The sequence below is a fragment of the Podarcis pityusensis genome, assembly GCF_964106645.2.
Source record: "Podarcis pityusensis genome assembly, chromosome: 1".
Classification (NCBI taxonomy): Eukaryota; Metazoa; Chordata; class Lepidosauria; order Squamata; family Lacertidae; genus Podarcis; species Podarcis pityusensis.
In genome coordinates this window covers 94,868,325-94,886,739 of record NC_138028.1, presented here as the reverse complement: position 1 = coordinate 94,886,739, position 18,415 = coordinate 94,868,325, and the positions used below count along the sequence as shown (strand labels likewise).

Below are 18,415 nucleotides of genomic sequence, written 5' to 3'. Positions count from 1 at the left end.
TACGTTTTAAAATGAATCAACCGTACTTCCTAAATGCTCCAGCAGAATCCAAGGAGAGTAGAGGGGGCAGTTCCTTTGAGTTTAGGAGGGAAAGCGATGGGAAGTGCATGGCCACACCTCATTCTGGATAGAGATTTTAAACTCAAAATAGGAGCCCTTCTTTTAAAGAAGGGGAGGAGAAAATTGGACTGAATTGGAGAAAAGAGTCAGGGAATATTGATACTTTGCTAACTCCTCCACTGTTCTACTGCAATCCTCATTTCTCCCATCCATGTTTCTCTCTTCAGAGTTCTAGGTGTGTGTTTATATAGTGACATGCCCTTAGTGATATTTGGAAAGGGTCTTCATATTCCATTTTCTATATAAGTTTTTTTGGTAAGTAAATGCTACTGTAGTCAATGGGACTCACTTCGAGGTAGATGTAAAGAGGACTGCAACCTCAATGTATTTATATTTTAGGATCTCCAGGAATGAGAGGACCTCCAGGTACCCAGGGAGAGAAGGGCGACACAGGTAATGAAAGAAGAGCTGTAGAAACAAATGTTGAAAAGCAGGTGAAATTCCACCTCATTTGCTTTTCAAGCTTACTATTATTTATAATAATTTTTATTAAGTTTTCAATTTTACATTTCAAAATAAACATTTTACAAACTTTAAAATATCCAATGACTTCCATTCTTCTTTTTTCATGGTTCATTTTACGTATCATACTTTCCTGCATATTTTACTATAATCATTCAAATCAGTTTTCCACTTTTACATCCATCAAAAATTATTTACTCTGCTGAACTGATTTTAGTGCTGCCAGCATTTTCAGCTGTATACAGTTATTTTCCATATATTCAACTCATAGTTTTTTTTCATTTGCAATACCATATAATTTAACCTCCACCTAAACAAAGAACATTTCTCACCTGTTAATACTGTTATCAAGATGGCATTGTGATCGGATAATGTCTTTGGTTGAATGTCTACCCTTTTTACCATACTTGTTAATTTTTACGAACCTAATAAAAGAATGTATAATTACAATCATAAAATTTTAAAACCACAAAAGCAACTGATATGAGAGTAACTAAATTCGGCATTTACCAACACAGAAACAAGTGCTTTAAGAATTGTTTGCATTTGAAAAAATTAAATTGGCAATCTAATGGATGCTTAAGTCGCCATAGGTCAGTTAAGTCAAAACTGGACACCATATCAAAAAAGGCAGTTGATAATTTCCCTTCTTCTCCACTTTATTATTATTTCTCTGTATTTTTATTTCAGGAACCATGGGGCCAAAGGGCTCAAAAGGAGAGCAAGGACTGCAAGGTAAGGCCCCTTCCACTGGCTTGCAATGGATGAAGGCATATTAGGTGTAATGTCAGCAGCATTCTGATGCACACTGAGAAATCTTCTTTACATTACACCACTGGCACTACCAGAGTAACTGAACCAGCATTATGGCAATAATCCAGATCAGGGTAGCCAATGTGGTGCCCTCCAGGTTTTGCCAGACTACAACTTTCATCAGTCCCAGCCAGTATCACCAATGATCTGGGATGATGGAAGTTGTAGGTCAACAGCATCTATCCCTGATATTGATTTACACCAGCCTTCCCAAACTTGGTGACCTCCAGATGTTTTTCACTATCATTCCCTGCATTCCTGACCATTTGGCTATGCTGACTAGGCTGGTGGGATTTGTAGTCCAAAACATCTGGAGGGCACCAGACTGGGGGGAGGCTGATTTACAGCAATCTATCGAGTTGTAAAATGCAGGGGCGGAGAAAGGGGGGCAGTGGGGGCGGGCCACCCTGAGTGTCACCGCTGAGGGGGGTGACAAAATGCCAGGTGGCACTCACCAAGGGGCCTGCAGCGTGCCCAAGCCATGCGTCTCTCCTGGAAGTGACACGGTGGCTTGCGTGACTGCAAGCTCCCCACTGCCCAAACGGTCCACCCACCGTCTCCTCCTCAGCTGTAGGGCTGCTGAAGGGGAGGAGGCAGGCAGATTCCTCAGAGGCCCCACGGAGCATCCTGCCCCTGCTTGCCCCACCCCCACGGACAGTTGGCCCCACCCTGCACACTGTCCCAGGAGCCCGATCAGCTTGCTCCACCACTGGTAGAATGTGCCATTCTTATTGTTTTTTCTTAAAATAGACCCCTCCCCTCCAATTTTGTATATGCACATAAGAACTTTGCTGGATCGGCCCAGAGGTCCACCTAGTCCAGCATTCTGTTTTCAGCTGTAACAAGCCAGATGTCCCTATGAAATTCACAGATTTGGCATGGAAATGATAGATATCCCCTGTGCTTTGTCCTCACCTTTGGTAATCAGAGGTAGCTACGACTGTCTCTGAACATATAAGTCCCCTCTAGCTTCCAGAGCTAACAGCCATTCCTAGATCTACCTTCCATGTGCACGTTTATCCAAATGCATGTCAAGTTGAGAGTGTCAGTTTTTCAAGAATTAAGGCCAAGCTAGAAACCAGTAAGGCATATTTACAACCACCCAGCTGGCAGTCCTGCTTTGAGCGAGGATTCAGAGAACTCAACCAAGGTGATAGGACAAAACTCACAGCTGCTTAAACTAGGAAAAAGCAATGACTGGAAACTAACAGTACAAATTTCAGATGACTTAGAAGACTCAATGGCTGTGTGAGGACCCAATAAAAGGTCTGGCTTCTGACAATCAGTATGTCATAAGATGCCATCACAAGTAAGCCAGTTTCCTCAAATTGCAGCTTTCATGCATCCTGGGAAGAATTAACATGTACATTTCTGATGGCAAGGCATCCTGTGACCATTGTAAACATTCTGCAATGTGCACAGGCAGAATTGTTTTAAGACCTGAAACCACTTACATCAAATTACAGTGGAACCTTGGTTCTCAAACTTAATTCATTCCAGGAGTCCGTTCGACTCCCGAAACCATTTGAAAACCAAGGTGCAGCTTCCGATTGGCTGCAGGAGCTTCCTTGCACTTAAGCGGAAGCCACATCGGACATTTGGCTTCCCAAAAAAGTTTGCAAACCGGAACAGTTACTTCATGGTTTGCAGTATTCGGGAGCTGATTTGTTCGTCAACTAAGCCATTCGAGAACCAAAGTACCACCATACTTCTGAAAGAAGGCAGTGGAATCACTAGTGTAGCAACTGTGTTGCTTTAAAACAAACAAATAAATAAATCACAATTTTGTTCGTGTGTGTTTTAAAAAAATACAGGTTTAAATGGACTTGATGGTGAAAAGGGATCTGAAGGAAATCTTGGGCCGGCTGGTCCAAAAGGTGAACGAGGAACAAAAGGGGAAGTGGGAGACAGGGGACCTCAAGGTAAGACTTTGCCAAGAGTGTTCATAATCTTTATGATATTTAATATTTGGAGAAATTTGCACTAAAATGCTGGTGATTTTCATGAGGACTTAAAAATAAGAATAATTGCAAACTGATATGGAAATGTGGAGACTTGAACTTCAGACTGGAGAAACTGAGGAAACAAATGGACAGATTCACCCATTTCTAGATAGGACTGTTCTCCTGCTTGCTTGAGTTGATCCAGCTTGTATCAGTTGGTCACCACATGCAATGGTGTGGAATAGTATGAAGATTATCACTGTTGCCCATATTATTAATCATTATACTGACTTCCCTAAGATACTGGGAGGCAGGAACAGAATTGTGTTTTTCTGAACTTCTGCCTGTAGACTGTCCTGTATATCTCAGAAACTAAACAGGCAGTGGAGTTACCTTTTCCCCTTTGAAATGATAGCTAGCAATGTGGACCAGCTGCTGACCAGGTAAGTGACTTAGAGGAAGGTCAGCACCCTCATGCATGTTGGGAGCAGGGCACTTCACTAACCACCTATTGTTGACCAGCTTGTGTAGGCTGCTTGGTTTGGTGCTCTTGTGGCCTGGTATGTGGTACCTGCTGAACAATGAACAGTAGGGGGTGGTTAGCATGGTAGGTCAGACATACACCCACAGTTTCCCATCATGCCGGTTTGGATGATGGAGTTGATCTGGGGAGGCAACCAGCCATTGGGCCAGACTAGCTGTTTTTATAGACATAACGAGGTATTGGGTTGCTTGTGGTAGCCAAGGCTATATACTTCTAGATTCATTTTCCAGAACTGATAATGATGTTCTTGCAAACATCATTAACTTGGCCTCAAACAGCCCTGTGCCAACAAGTCAACTCTATGCATGTCTTTGAAGGAGGCCAACAATATGTATAATGTTCTATTTTCTTTATACACTGCGTCACAGAATCAGGCAGGCACTGGAAAAGGGAGAAAGCAAATTTAACTCTGTACAGTCTAATATTTCATTTTGGGCATATGTGTATGCAATACAGGCAATGAGTATTTAATTATCTTTCTGTCTCTGATTAATGCAAAGGTGTTTATAGTAGGATTTATCTGGTACAAACTAATACGGTATAATTTATATGCATAAGCATGTGTGTGTTTGGCTAGTTGGAGATATTGTGAAGTCGATTTCTGAGTTGTTTGTATCATGTATAAGCCAGAGTTTTGTCTTAGTTAAACAGAAGAATTATGCAACGTGTAACTTCCATTAAATTGGCATTTGCAAGTCTTAACAGGGGCATGAATGCTAAAAAGAGAAGGCAAAACCCTCCCCCAAAAAACCAGAGCATCACCAATGCAGAAAAGAGCCAAGATAATGCATAGAAGATCGAGAAATGGATCAAATTTTCAGTATACTTTTCTTGACAGTAACATTTCTTAAAAGTGCACGCCAGCTAAAAGCTAGGTATGAAACCATTAGCCTCTCTAGTGAATTGGCATTTATGATTGTTAATTAATGTTTCCATTTTATGTAATGTACTTTACAGGAATACAAAGGAATTTAGTATTATTGTTGATTTATTATTCAAGGCAGTCCCCTTCCCTCTGCATCCCTGGCACTAGAAGACCCTCTTTATCTTCAGCAGTTGTGTAGAATGGAAAATCCAGCAGGCATAGCTTTTCTTGTCCTGTTTAAGAAGTTATAGCAGACCAAGTTCCTTCTTCCATTGGAGCCCTGGCTTCCTTGCTTCCTGAAACCCAAGAGAGAGAAGAAAGGCAGAGTACATACCCTCCAACATTTCTCCAATGAAAATAGGGGCATCCCATTCCATAATGTTAATTTTACTGTTTATACCCCACACATTTTATTAGGTTGCCCCCGCACTCTGGGCAGCTTCCAACATATAAAAAAAATAACAAAACATTAAACATTTAAAAAAACCTTCCCTATACAGGATTGCTTTCAGACAGCTCAGGAGGCAGATAACTCCATACCCTCCAACATTCCTCCAATGAAAATAGGGACATCCAAAGGAAAAGTGGGACATTCTGGGATAAAATCAGAAACCAGGATGGCTTCTCTAACTCAGGGACGTCGCTAGAAAATAGGGACACTTGGAAGGTCTGAGAAATAGCAATACACACACACACATAACACACAGTTAAAGGAGGGCTTTATGCTCCATCTTATGAATAAGGGTGAGGAACCTGTCTTAAAAAGTGGAAGTTCATTGTTCTGAAAGTGTGTCCATAAGAGAAGGCAACTATCACACACAGGAAATGAGGACCGGAGGAGAGAGACACTTGCAAGCCAGGAAAAATTACTGTGCTGTCAGTTTGTTCAGCAACGTTACGTGAATGTTTAAAGTAGCTGAAACAGTTAAATAGTGAACAGGAGTAGAGACGATACTGGCAGACAGACTCAAGACTCAGCATTGTCTCTCCAAAGCCTAAGCTCAGCCTGAAAACCTTTATCGCCATACTTGTAAAGGGGAAGCCCATGGGTTGCTTGACTGGGACCTGGAAAGGACACTGCCCGCCTTGTACTCTCAGGCTGAATATCAGTTAGGCTGGGCAGCCTAGTGCAGCTCTATACAGTTTAGCCCTCAGGGTTTGTGTCGGTCACCAAGCAACAAAATATTGACCCCGTCTCTTCCAGGAGCTTTAAAACAAAAGCCGCATAAAATCAACATGCATTGAAAGCTTGTTCAATGTTTGGAGTGGTTAGGGGAGAGGTTATTAAGAGTTTTATTGTTTCCTTTGGCAACACTTACACATTGTTCTAACTTGGGAGTTTATGGTGAAGGGCAGATAAGGAATCTAATAAATAATATATTGTATGTGCTAACGCCTGAAACAAGCTTGGTCTGTAGGTCTTCCAGGACTCCAAGGACCAGCTGGTGGAAAGGGGGATCTGGGCCCAAGAGGACCAGTTGGTCTCACAGGAGCGAAGGGTGTGCAGGGAGAACGAGGCCTGCCAGGTGAGTGGACACAGCAAAGTGCCAAACCTAAACGACATCTGCCATGTTTTTAGGCTTGAGACTAGCCTTACTGACTTAGCCCAACACTCCCTGAATCTTCATCTTGTCAGTGCTGGTTTCAGAAACCGTAAGGGAAGAATATAACCAGAGAAAACCATGCCTGGATCTTGTCACTCTTAAGGGTAAAGACAGACAGGCATTCTAAGGCCTGGTTTGCACAATAGGGGAAGCTAAACCATGGTTTATCAAGACCACACAAACTGAATAGTTCTTCCTTCTGTGTATTTCTGTTAATCTTCTTGGAACCCAGTGATACTGTTTGCCACAGTTACATGCAGGCATGCACAAATAGCTGCTGCTTTTCTCATTTCATCTTATATGGAAAGTTCAGGTGTCTGTTCATCATCATCATCATTTTTTTGTATGCCGCCTTTCTATAGTTAAAACTATGTTCAAGGAGGCTTACAGCAGAAAAAGATTTACATGATTACAAACATAGCAAAAGAAGTAATAAACAATAAATAAAACACAATGAAAAGTACACAACCAAATCGAACAATTTCCACATTAATTATAAGATCAAAATTTAATATCAATAGCAGCAGCAACAACATTACCCCTGCTAACAACACCCCCTATGCCCCAGGCCAAGACTCTGTTCCCGTTCCTATTCTCATGCCTCCTTATATTCTGTTAGCCATTTGTAACTTAACTGCAAAATAAAGATAGAAGCATCTCATATACTAGCAATTTATGTTCTTTTGTGTTCATTTATGTTCTCTTATGTTCATTTATGTTCTATTTCAGGTATACGTGGTCCCCAAGGACCTCCTGGACAACCAGGTATATTGCAATTAACCTCCTGGACAACCAAGTTAAATGCAATTTAACAAAAATACTTCCTACCATTTGTGCTTCATTTAAGGTTCTATTTAGACTGCAATGTTGTACACACTTACATGAGAGTAAGTCAACTGAATCCAGCAGAGCTTATTTCTCAGGAGATATGCCTAGGATTGAATAGTTAATCAACATAAATTTCTCTAACTGTGTAATCCTATACATGTTTACCCAGAAGTGTAACTCTGTTCAGTAGGGCTTACTCTGAAGTAAATGTGATATGGATTGTACACTAATAATACTTACCCAGTGGTACCTACCTCTGAGTAAACATGCCTAGGATTTTACTAGTAAACTGCTTCTGATTTCACCAACCTGGAACTAACTCCTAAGAATTATTTAAAAAGACAAATATTCATTGAAACAGTTCCATTCTGGGGTCTTAAGGCAAACTACGACTGACTTATCTAGTGAAATACTGCTGGGAAGTTGCTGTTTTGGTTTCTTCAGTGGATTTTTGGGCAAGAGGTTCAGGACTAACTTGTGCATCACTTGCTACAACAGCAAAAAAGTAAATGCTGATCAGCTGCCATTGGTTGATCAACAGATGCCTCTACGATCATGAAAAGGCTTTTGTTTTCCTCAGGTTTGTCAATAAGTTTGGTGGTGACTTAATAATCGAAATGAATTCTGACTCTCTGGCCTTGTCCATTCTAACTATCATGCTACTTTATAGATTTGCAGCCAAAGTCTGTGGTTATACACACAAACGCAAAATGATAAATCAACAGGAAGCTGGTGTGAAATGACTGAAGAAGACAATTTCCCTTTGTTGGAAGGCAATATTTAAGAGAGAGGCATCTGTGGAATGCAAGTGCTGTGTTGTTGTCAAGTGATGTCTTGTCCTGAGCCTTTGAAAGGATGAGGAACAAAGGAAGCTTCCTTATTCTGAGTCAGACCAATTGGACTATTTAGCTCAGTGTTGTCAACACTGATTGGTAGCAGGTCTCTTGGGTTTCAGGCAAGGGGCAATCCCAGTTGCCAGGGATCGAAGCTGGGACTTTATTTCTGCATGCAAGGCAGGAGCTGTGCCAGCACTAGGCTGCAGTCCTTCTAAACCTTCCCTCGTTCACCAAATATGATAGATACTTCAGTGCTTGATTGCTTTCTCAGTGTCATTCTGGCTTTGACCAAGCTTCTTTGGTTCACTTACAAGGTCCTGCAGGCAGCATGGCGCCACCAGGAAGTCCTGGCCCAAAGGGAGCGCAAGGGGAGAAAGGACAGAAAGGAGAAGCAAGCACCCTTCCAGGTATACAAATGGGAATGTTGCTCAATCTGTTGAAATACTGATTCCCAAGAAGTTTCTGACCTGACCTTCCCCTTTATTCTTTCAGGAGTACCAGGAGTGAAAGGCGATCGGGGGGAAAGGGGTTACAAAGGTGATCCAGGTAAAAATATAAATGGAAGTGGAAAAACCCAGTGTGTGAGCAAAACACATCTCATTCAGAGAGATGTGAGATGCCATAAGGCCAGGACAAATCCTTTGCTGTGGTATCTAAGTGTTTTACAGAGATGTATCACCAATGGAAAAGAGTTTTTATTCAAAGTCGGTCTTTTAGTTCTCCAACATTCCCCAGGCTGAATCTAGCTTCAGAGCTATCTGACCTCTGACAGCCTGGTCAAAAGCTGATCAAGGTATAGTTGGCATTTCCAGAAAAATTACCCAGAGATCTGCTGGTAGGTTCTGCTCCACTTTCTCCTCACCCCAGTTCTAGCTAATTCAGGACTCTAAACTGCTTTACAGAAATCAATGGGACATAGTCTCTCCTGTGAAAATTCCCTGAGGAAAATAGCCATGGAGTGGTGCAATACACATTCCTAGCATGGATCTCCTGTCCTTTTTTTTTTTTTGGAGAAATAAATCAGACCACTGGTCCATCTAACCCAGTATCCAGTGTGGACTACAGCTCCAGTAATCTCTGACCATGATCCATGTTGGCTGGGGCTGTTGTGAGTTTGAATCGAGCAGTGTCTGGAGTGCACTATGTTGGCTACATTGGCCTATGATGACTGGCAGCTGCTCTCTAGATTTAGATGGGTTTTCTCCTACTTCTACCTGCAGCAGCAGTGCATGAGGAGGGGCACTCCTCTACGGCCCCAGCACCCTGCTGCCACTCACTGGGACAGGAAGAGGGCGGGGTAAGGCAAGGCAGCAGTGTGATGGGTGGTGTTGGTATGCCACAGGTGTGCACTGCTAACCCAACTTGGCCCTGCGACCGTGGGTGCCTGGGGCTGTGGGTGCCATGCGGCGTGCCTGGCCCTGGTACCAAAATTTGTGGGTGCTCAGTCCTTTCAAGGGGAAATTTTGTGGCTGCTCAAGCACCCAGGACCCCAGGGAGTTGGCACCTACGTAACCCAGCGTTCCCCTGACCTCTCTGCTGTCTCTCACCCTGCCCCATTCTGGTTAGCAGCTCCCAATCCACCTCCCAACTCCCCATGCATCACAGCTGTCTATATGGAGGTGGCAGGGCTCTTTTGCATCCGCATAGTTAAAACTTTATCTAAATACATACATATAGTAGAATTTTGAATATTAAGCAAAAGTTTGAAATTCCCATTGTCTTTGGATTTGCCACTTTATATTCTTTCCCCCTCCCTCCGCCCCCATTATTTTAGGCATACCGGGAAGTAAAGGGTCGAAGGGAGATCAGGGAATGACAGGTAAGGCATTTGCTGGAGTTCTTAAATGAAAGTGACGACTCCGTAGAATCAAAGCTGTGTACTCCATACCTTCGGCCCAGTGTACTTGAAGGAGCATCTCCACCCCCATCGTTCAGCCCAGACACTGAGGTCCAGCGCTGAGGGCCTTCTGGCGGTTCCCTCACTGCAAGAAGTGAGGTTGCAGGGAACCAAGCAGAGGGCCTTCTCGGTGGTGGAGCCCGCCCTGTGGAATGCCCTCCCACCAGATGTCAAGGAAATAAACAACTATCCGACTTTTAGAAGACATCTGAAGGTTGCCCTGTTTAGGGAAGTTTTTAATGTTTGAAGGTTTATTCTGTTTTTAATGTTCTGTTGGAAGCCACCCAGAGTGGCTGGGGAAACCCAATCAGATAGGCAGGGTAGAAATAATAAATTCTTCTTCTTCTTCTTCTTCTTCTTCTTCTTCTTCTTCTTCTTCTTCTTCTTCTTCATTATTATTATTATTATTATTATGCTCCCCAGAGTGACTTACAGTTAAAACATAATGCAAAAATACAATGCAATGCAGTATTAAAATGCAGCAAAGCTGTAATAGTGACATGGGCATATAAACTCTCAAGAGGACGAAGCAAAAACCAGTACTCCAACTACTTAAAAAGTTGCTTTAAAAGCTTGGGGAAAGAAAAATAGCTTGAGCCTCCTTAGAGAGAGCAATCATGAGATCGGGGAAGCACTACTGAAAAGGATCTGTCCCAGTTGCTACCTGGTGAACATCAACTCTGATAATGCCTCTTTTTTGACTGAATGGAGGATAGAGAGGAATATGTGACTGTGTGCAGAAATTAGCCCACAGTACAAAGGTGAAATTCACATTCATTGCTCCGCTGAGTTTTATCTGAGGGCCACATTCCTTTCCCTGCAACTTTCCAGGGGCCACATGCCAGGAATTTGATGGATTGCTGTGTTACGTTCTAAAATTATTCGACCTTTGACTTCTATTGTAATGATGTAGTGATTTGCAGTTTTGCTGTTCTGTTGTGAGCCACTCTGAGCATGTTTTAATGGGGAAAGCGGCATACAGATTTAAAGAATAAATAAATAAAGCCCATTGTGTTCCCCAGGGCTTACTCTGTGTTTAGGACCACAACCCTTAACTTTCATTTCTGTGGAAAAGGCAGAGGAATGGCAGGATCCATTTGGTTATTGCACAATAATGGTTTCATGGCTTCTGCAGGTAATGCCTCTTGTGCCATTTGCTGTTGTCTTGTCCCTGTGAAATTGAGACACCCACCTTTCTTACTTAGGGAGCAAAGGCATGCCTGGTGAAAAAGGAAGTAAAGGAAGTGCCGGATCTAATGGGGAGAAAGGCGAACCAGGAAGAAAAGGAGACAGAGGCAATCAGGGATATAGAGGTAAAAGAAAGAAGGCAAGACAGAAAGAGACGACTGATTACTATCTGATGTGCTTTATATTGGCACCAAGTTCATGGCAGAGATTACTTCTGAACTGGGAATTTTCTTATTCATAGTCCAGTTTCTTAGCCACTATATTCCAGCAGTTAGCTCCAAGCCACAGTTTGCAATGATCATTACACTTGGTTTGACCTAACCATGGTTAGCAATGTTGCACTGTGCTTAGAGGAGTGAAATTGAACATGAGAAGGCAGGAGAAGGAAGAGGAAGAGGGCATGTCTGGGTCGGGGGGGGCGTTCCCCATCTTCTGAATATGATTAGTAAACTTGGCAGCTTTTGCACTAGGCAAAAACCAGAAATACTGATATCTTATGCAGTTAAGGCAAACTAAAAAAAAAATTCATTTGAACCTTATTAATGCAAAAAATTATCTAGATGTGCCATCATTCATTTGTTCCTTCTGTGTTAAATCAGGAGCAACAGGAGTACAAGGGATTAAAGGTGAAAAGGGGGATTCAGGCAAGTATGGTCTTTTTCTCTATAAGTATATAAACTTTTCCCAATCCAATGTTTTGTGGAGCTTCATTGTACATTAGACATGGGTGGCACTGTGATCTAAACCACTAAGCCTCTTGGGCTTGCCGATCAGAAGGTCACCGGTTTGAATGTCTGTGAAGGAGTGAGCTCCCATTGCTCTATCCCAGTTTCTGCCAACCTAGCAGTTCGATAGCATACCAGTGCAAGTAGATAAATAGGTACCACTGTGGCGGGAAGGTAAATGGCATTTCCGAGCGCTCTGGTTTCCGTCACAGTGTCTCGTTGCACCAGAAGCGGTTTAGTCATGCTGGCCACGTGACCCGGAAAGCTGTCTGTGGACAAACACTGGCTCCCTTGGCCTGAAGCAAGATGAGCGCTGCACCCCATAATCGCCTTTGACTGGACTTAATCATCCAGGGGTCCTTTGCCTTTTTACCTTTTTTATTGTACATATGGAACCCCACATGAAGTGAGGCTTCTCTGTTTCGTTTGGTGTCTGAGAAGAAGAACACTAGAGGCACAATAACTTGCTTATCAAGCTTTCTCTGTTAGTGAAGCAAATGTGGGACAGCTTCTCCTTGTGTAGGGAGTCCTATTAGGCTTGTAAGAAGGCATCGACTTCTGTTCCGACCCACATTCATTGCTGTTTCTGTCCCACTGCACTTCATATTCTGACAAAAACTACATTACTTATCTCGCTGTCTGCCATGGTGGAATTTTACATTGTTAATTCCGTTATCATTACATTATTCTGCACCATTCATTTCAATGCAAAAGAAACACAATGCAAGGTATGGAGGGGGGAGCCATCAATTACACATTATTTGTGGACTGAAAACAACAGTGAACACCCAACAAATCAACTTTGGCCATTTATGTTTCTGTTTCCATTGGAAGCCTCCACCATCCGTGATTCATTTCCATGCACACCAGTCAGTAGGGTCAAGGAAACAGTACTCTAAAGTGCAGCAATGCTACTAGTAAACACATATGTGCACATTATCATTTTTATATGTTTATCACAGGATTAGGCTTCAAGTCCCAAGTGATGTCATATGTCCTTGTGTTACACTGCGAGTTGGCAGCTACTCAGGAACAGCTTCCCTTCAAACCACCATCAGAGTTGATTTGGAAGCTTACAAAGAAATAGGCTGGGCCTCATTCTTGGAATGTACAACACATATTTCAGCAACCAAAAAGGAGGGGATGTGTAGAAACCACCTCTCCCATCATTTACTCACACCCTGCCCCAAATCTTGATGTGTTGCCTCTGTCTCCTGATGTGCATAAATGTTGCCTTTCAAAAACATCCAACAGGGAGCAGTTCTGTTGTAAGACTTGTTGGAGGACATCAGCGTGGTCGAGTTGAGGTTCTGTATTCAGGAGTATGGGGTACCATATGTGACGACAGCTGGGACACTAGTGATGGAGCTGTGATTTGTCGGATGCTGGGATTTAGCCGAGTAGTTGAAACCTTCACTGCAGCTGCAGGTAATTTATCACTTCATTCCCTGGCTGATTTAATCAAGCCGCAAAATGAAAGATTCAATTGTGTGTAATATGACTGTGTTCAAAAATAGCAGGGAAGGGGAAGGTATTTCTCTTTGTCATCCAAAACATGTCACTAGAGTAGAGCTAGGCAAGCAGCCTTATGCTGCTCCCCTCTGAACATTCAGTTTGAATGCTTGAGACCCCTTTAAAGGGAGTTTTCAAGTGCTTGAAAGACTCTGCCACTCCGAGAAAAAAATAAAAAGGTTGGCCAATGTGATGGGATAGAAACTCCCTTGCAGATGGTAAATGCCTGCTGGGACTCTCATCCTTCCCAGATTGTTTGTAAAGAGAAGACACTGTTGTCAGGATCTTTTATTACTGGGGGTCATGGGAGTTATAGTTGAAGTACAGTTCCCATGACCCCAGTTGAAAAAGAGACTGGCAGGATCTTCACTTTCCAAATAGTTGGGGAAATGATGAGAGGCTGAGTAGGGATCCCTTCACTTTGAGGAGCCATCTAGTACCTGGTACCCCATCCCAGACCCGCAAAGCAAGTTCTTTGCTCCTTGGGAGATGCGGTAGCAAGCAGTGGAGGTGTGATCAGAACCTCAACAGGCACTGCCTACTCACAGAAGGCTCTGGCAGCCTTGGCTTCTTCTCAGAAGAATGTGGAATGTTCACCTAATAGGGGAAGGGCCATAGCTTAGTCGTAAAGTATTTGCTTTGCATGCCAAAAGTCCCAGGTCCAACCAGGAAGGTGTTTCACCACTGCAGCCCAGTGTCCAAAGTATATTAAAGTGTACTAAAGTCTGCGGGAGGCAGTGGAAGACAGGAGTGCCTGGCGTGCTCTGGTCACAAAGAGTCGGACACAACTAAACGACTAAACAACAACAAAGTCTGCATGCTTCCTTTATGGCTAAGGAAGTTGCTTTAGAAGTTGCTGCTGTCTGAAATTGTTTGCTGGACAATAGGATGGTAGAAAAGAAAAGAAGAGTGAGATTCTCTTCCCAAGCAATTTTCATTCTGGAGTAATTAAGCAGTTGTTATGCAGCTCCAGAAGCATTTCCTAAAGCAGCCTCCCCCACCCCTACCCTCCACTTTCCTGGTACTTAGGCATAATGAGATATTAGCATGTGAGTCACACGATGGATTGTTGCTTTGTTATTTTTCACCCTTTTCCTCCCTGTGCTAACTCGTTACATGTCTGCTTGATAGCAGGCTCTGGACAAATCTGGTTGGATGACGTGGGATGTACCGGAACAGAATTCTCCATTTATTCATGTGCAAAACGTAACTGGGGTGAAAACAACTGCAGTCATAATGAAGATGCTGGGGTAGAGTGTGCCTAATGGAAAACAGTTCTGCTCCGATGTCTGAGAAACAATACCTTAATACTGATGATTCCACGAAGAAGTGTGCATGGCACTGTCCTTCAGAGTGTATCTCTTGGCTAATCAGAGAATGGATTAATTTTGTTTTACTCCTTTAATTCCACTGTACCAACACATCTCTACATTCTCCTTTGCTGATCAAGGCTATTCTAACTGGGTATGTGAGGAATCAACATCAGTAACTGGGCTCACTTTATTAGAAGACCAGTAACTGAACTATTATTGCAGGGGAAGGGATGTAGCTCAGTGGTTAGAACATCTGCCTTGCATGAGGAAGGTTCCCGGTTCAATCCCTGGCATCTCCAGGTATGGCTGGGAAATATCCCTGTCTGAAACCCTGGAAAGTCACTGCCAGCCAAGCGTGGGCAATGCTGAGCTAGATTGACCTATGGTTTAACTTAGTATAAGGGCACTCCCTGTGTTCCTAATCATGACACAGGAACTACATCCTAATCACATTAACTTGGGAGTAGGGTCTTTAGAAAGGCCTACAATCTTGACTGTTTTCATTTTTTTTTAAAGATATTTATTAAAGTTTCAGATAAAAAAAGACACATTAATAAAAAAAGAATTTAAAAGTAAAAAGAAAAATACACAATACAAAATACAGAAAGAAAGAAAAAAGAAAAAACAGTTAAAAACAATTCCATCTTTTCATCACTACTTTTGAATTTACTTATTTTCTGGACCTCCTCATACCTCACTCTTCTGTATTCCAATTCAGTTTGTTTGTCCAGCATTTCCTTTCCCTCCTTTTTAATCCCAATCCTTAATCTTAATGTAATATAACATTAAGTTTTTATCTATTAATAGCCAATTTTCCATTCTTTTAACCTTTTTAATCCTAATCCTTAATCTTGATCTGTATATAACTTTAAAGCCTGTACAGCTAGAAACCACTTAATTTCAATCCATCATCACTCTAACATTCTTTAATTTTGCAATATTTCTGTAGGTAATCTTTAAATTTCTTCCAATCTTCTTCCACCGACTCTTCTCCCTGGTCACGGATTCTGCCAGTCATTTCCGCCAATTCCATATAGTCCATCAGTTTCATCTGCCATTCCTCCAGTGTGGGTAGCTCTTGTGTCTTCCAATACTTTGCGATGAGTATTCTTGCTGCTGTTGTTGCATACATAAAGAAAGTTCCAATCTTGACTGTTTTCAGTAGCCTTCTCTTGTGTAATGATTTATCATGCTCTTTTGCTGTTGATGGTTTTGGCTGCAGTCCCATTTTATTTGGGCTGGGAGAGCTGGGTGTGTTTTTATAACTGATAGGTTTGTTCATGGTTTGCATTGGGGAAGTTTGATGCTTGTATGTTCCGTTTTTGTGGAAGCTGCCTTGAGATAGTTTTTCCTTGTAAAGGGCCCCCATATAATCAAGAAATGAAGGACCCGTTGAACTGAGGGATGCTGACTTCTGAGTAAAGATGCAGAGGATCCAGATAGAGGAAGGTGACTTGAAAAATATGTGCAGCTGGCTTTTGTAATTCAAACATGCCAAATCATTTTCCAGGTGTCTTCAGCTGGATATTGTCCATAAACCCATTGAAACGTACATCACGGAAACACTTCCGAAAGCAGATGAGACTTGAGGCAACACTTATAGCCTTTGTCTCCCAGAACCTTATGAAAGATAATGCCCATGTTTATTTAGTCTACCTTTCTGTGCCTTGTTCATAACTTCTTCATTTCACTATTTTCCTCTTAGAGCTCTAGCAGTGTTTGGCTGAAGTCACATGACACTGTCCATGATCCCAAGGAAGGATCTGGGTGTGGAGGAGAGAAATGAAACTGTTTCTATTGCCAAAGAGGCAAGCTTCTCTGAGAGAGAGAGAGAGAGAGAGAGAGAGAGAGAGAGAGAGAGAGGAGTGACCTGCTCCTACTGCTGGTGGGGGCTGCTGTAGTGAAAAAAGAAGCAAAGCTCTCCAAATCAATGTGTTGATTTATTTCTCGATGCCGTGATAAATGTTGAAATGTCAAAGCTCACAATGGCTTGCATAGCCATGATTTCCAAGGGGAGTCCCTAGATTCAATGCAGCCATCCATGTTGATTCCTTATAGATACATACCAAAAAGCACATAGCAGATGGTGTCTTCCAAATGTGCTGGACTTCAACTCCCGTCACCCCTGACCATTGACCATGCTGGTTGGAGCTAAAAGGAGTTGGTAGTCCAACAACAAATGGAAGGACACCACATTGGTCTCCCCTGCCATATGGCACAATAGGCATTATATTAGGATCAGCTGACAGTCCTGTAATAGTAAGTGTAGTGAGTACCATGTTAAACTTTGACTTGTGAGAACTGGGTTCATATTCCTGATCTGATTCACTGGTTGACCTTGGACCAGTCATTGTCTGAGACTAGCCTCCATAACAAGGGGATCATGTGCCGGACTAGAACTATCCTCCAAACTCCCAAGCTTGCAACACAGGCAAATAACCAATCCAGCAGTTCACATCATCCCTCCTCCTGTGAGTAAAAACTCTGGTGCTGCACTCCCCTGTGTTCCTGCTCCACTGTACCACTGTTTTTATGGTCATGGCATTCCTTTGGACTGTGGGCATTGGCTTTGCTGCCTGATTGGATGGCGGCAATATTGAAAAGATGGCCAATGGAGAGAGGGAGGCGGGGAAAGGGCAAATGAACTGTTGAGTGATTTCTCCAGATTTCCAGTCTGTATAATGAGAAGCCTGCTGCATCAGGCTAGAGACTCATCTAGTCCAGCATCGTGTTCTCACAGGGGTCAACTAGATGCCCGTGCCCGTCTCCCCACTGGCCATTCCCAGCAGTTGGTATACAGAAGCATATTTGCTCCAGCACTGGAGGTAATACATAACCATCATGGCTAATAGCAATTGATAGCCTTATTCTCCATGAATTTTGTCAGTCGGTATACTGGTGAAAACATTCCTGCAAACAACATAGCCATGCATTATTTTATTTTATTTTAAGTGCTGAGTACTTTCATTTGGAGCCAACAAGGTTTACATGATTAACTTTCCGCTGGTTTAATAATGATATTGTGTAAATTTCAGAATGTGCAGGTTTTAATTAAATACTTAGGCTTCCATTCACTGACGAATAAACCTTACATATACTTTACTAAATAATACCTCTCCTGTACCAAATGTCTAAAGGCAAACGCATAGTGCCCAACAGAAAAGGTGGATGATATAAGCAAAAGCCTATCATCCTGGGAGAGCCAAAATACATGACTGATCAATTCAGAACTAAGGTCATGTCTGCGCTACACCTTTAAACCCATTTCAAATATTTTAAGCAGTCTGAGGCCCCAATCAAGGAATCTTGGGGACTGCAGTTATAAAGGATCTGTGACAAAAACTTCTCAATCATCTCACAAAATTAAAATTCCCAGGATTCTTTGGGAAAAATCATAGAAGTTAACTCAGATGTCATCTAGTTTAAATGTATAGTGCAGATGTGCCCTGTTATTCCAGTTAATTGGCATACATCCATGAATGTGTGACACTAAGGAAAGATCCACACCCTACATTTAAAGCACGATTTCCCCAAAGAATCCTGGGAGATGTAGTTTCTTAAGGATACTGGGAAATGTAGTCTTGTAGTGGGAAAACTACAATTCCCAGGAATCTTGGGGAAGTCATGCTCTTTAAATGTGGATTGGGTGGTCTTTATTTGTAGGGTATGGATTTGCCCTAAGTTTTAGTGACTGTATAAAGATTCTTGGGTCTCATTCGCATGAGGCACCAAAATTAATAGGGTACCTCTGCAAATGGTAGAAAT

General features: G+C 42.4%; 1 protein-coding gene across 4 annotated transcripts in view; it reads left to right on the top strand.

Moving 5' to 3' along the window:
* MARCO (macrophage receptor with collagenous structure) overlaps nucleotides 1-17,724 on the top strand; it is a 33,726-nt gene extending 16,002 nt beyond the window's left edge. For 2 of the 4 annotated variants that reach the window (XM_080998247.1, XM_080998244.1), the window contains 12 exons: nucleotides 460-513; nucleotides 1,273-1,317; nucleotides 3,210-3,317; nucleotides 6,166-6,273; nucleotides 7,081-7,116; nucleotides 8,330-8,422; nucleotides 8,508-8,561; nucleotides 9,790-9,834; nucleotides 11,118-11,225; nucleotides 11,700-11,744; nucleotides 13,080-13,253; nucleotides 14,469-17,724. In XM_080998247.1, coding sequence (XP_080854373.1) covers nucleotides 460-513; nucleotides 1,273-1,317; nucleotides 3,210-3,317; nucleotides 6,166-6,273; nucleotides 7,081-7,116; nucleotides 8,330-8,422; nucleotides 8,508-8,561; nucleotides 9,790-9,834; nucleotides 11,118-11,225; nucleotides 11,700-11,744; nucleotides 13,080-13,253; nucleotides 14,469-14,602 — 1,004 coding nt within the window. In that variant the 3' untranslated portion in view covers nucleotides 14,603-17,724. Of the gene's footprint in view, nucleotides 1-459; nucleotides 514-1,272; nucleotides 1,318-3,209; nucleotides 3,318-6,165; nucleotides 6,274-7,080; nucleotides 7,117-8,329; nucleotides 8,423-8,507; nucleotides 8,562-9,789; nucleotides 9,835-11,117; nucleotides 11,226-11,699; nucleotides 11,749-13,079; nucleotides 13,254-14,468 lie in introns of all 4 variants that reach the window. The other 2 variants (XM_080998246.1, XM_080998245.1) reach the window with 2 other exon arrangements.
* The last annotated feature ends 691 nt before the right edge of the window (nucleotides 17,725-18,415 follow it).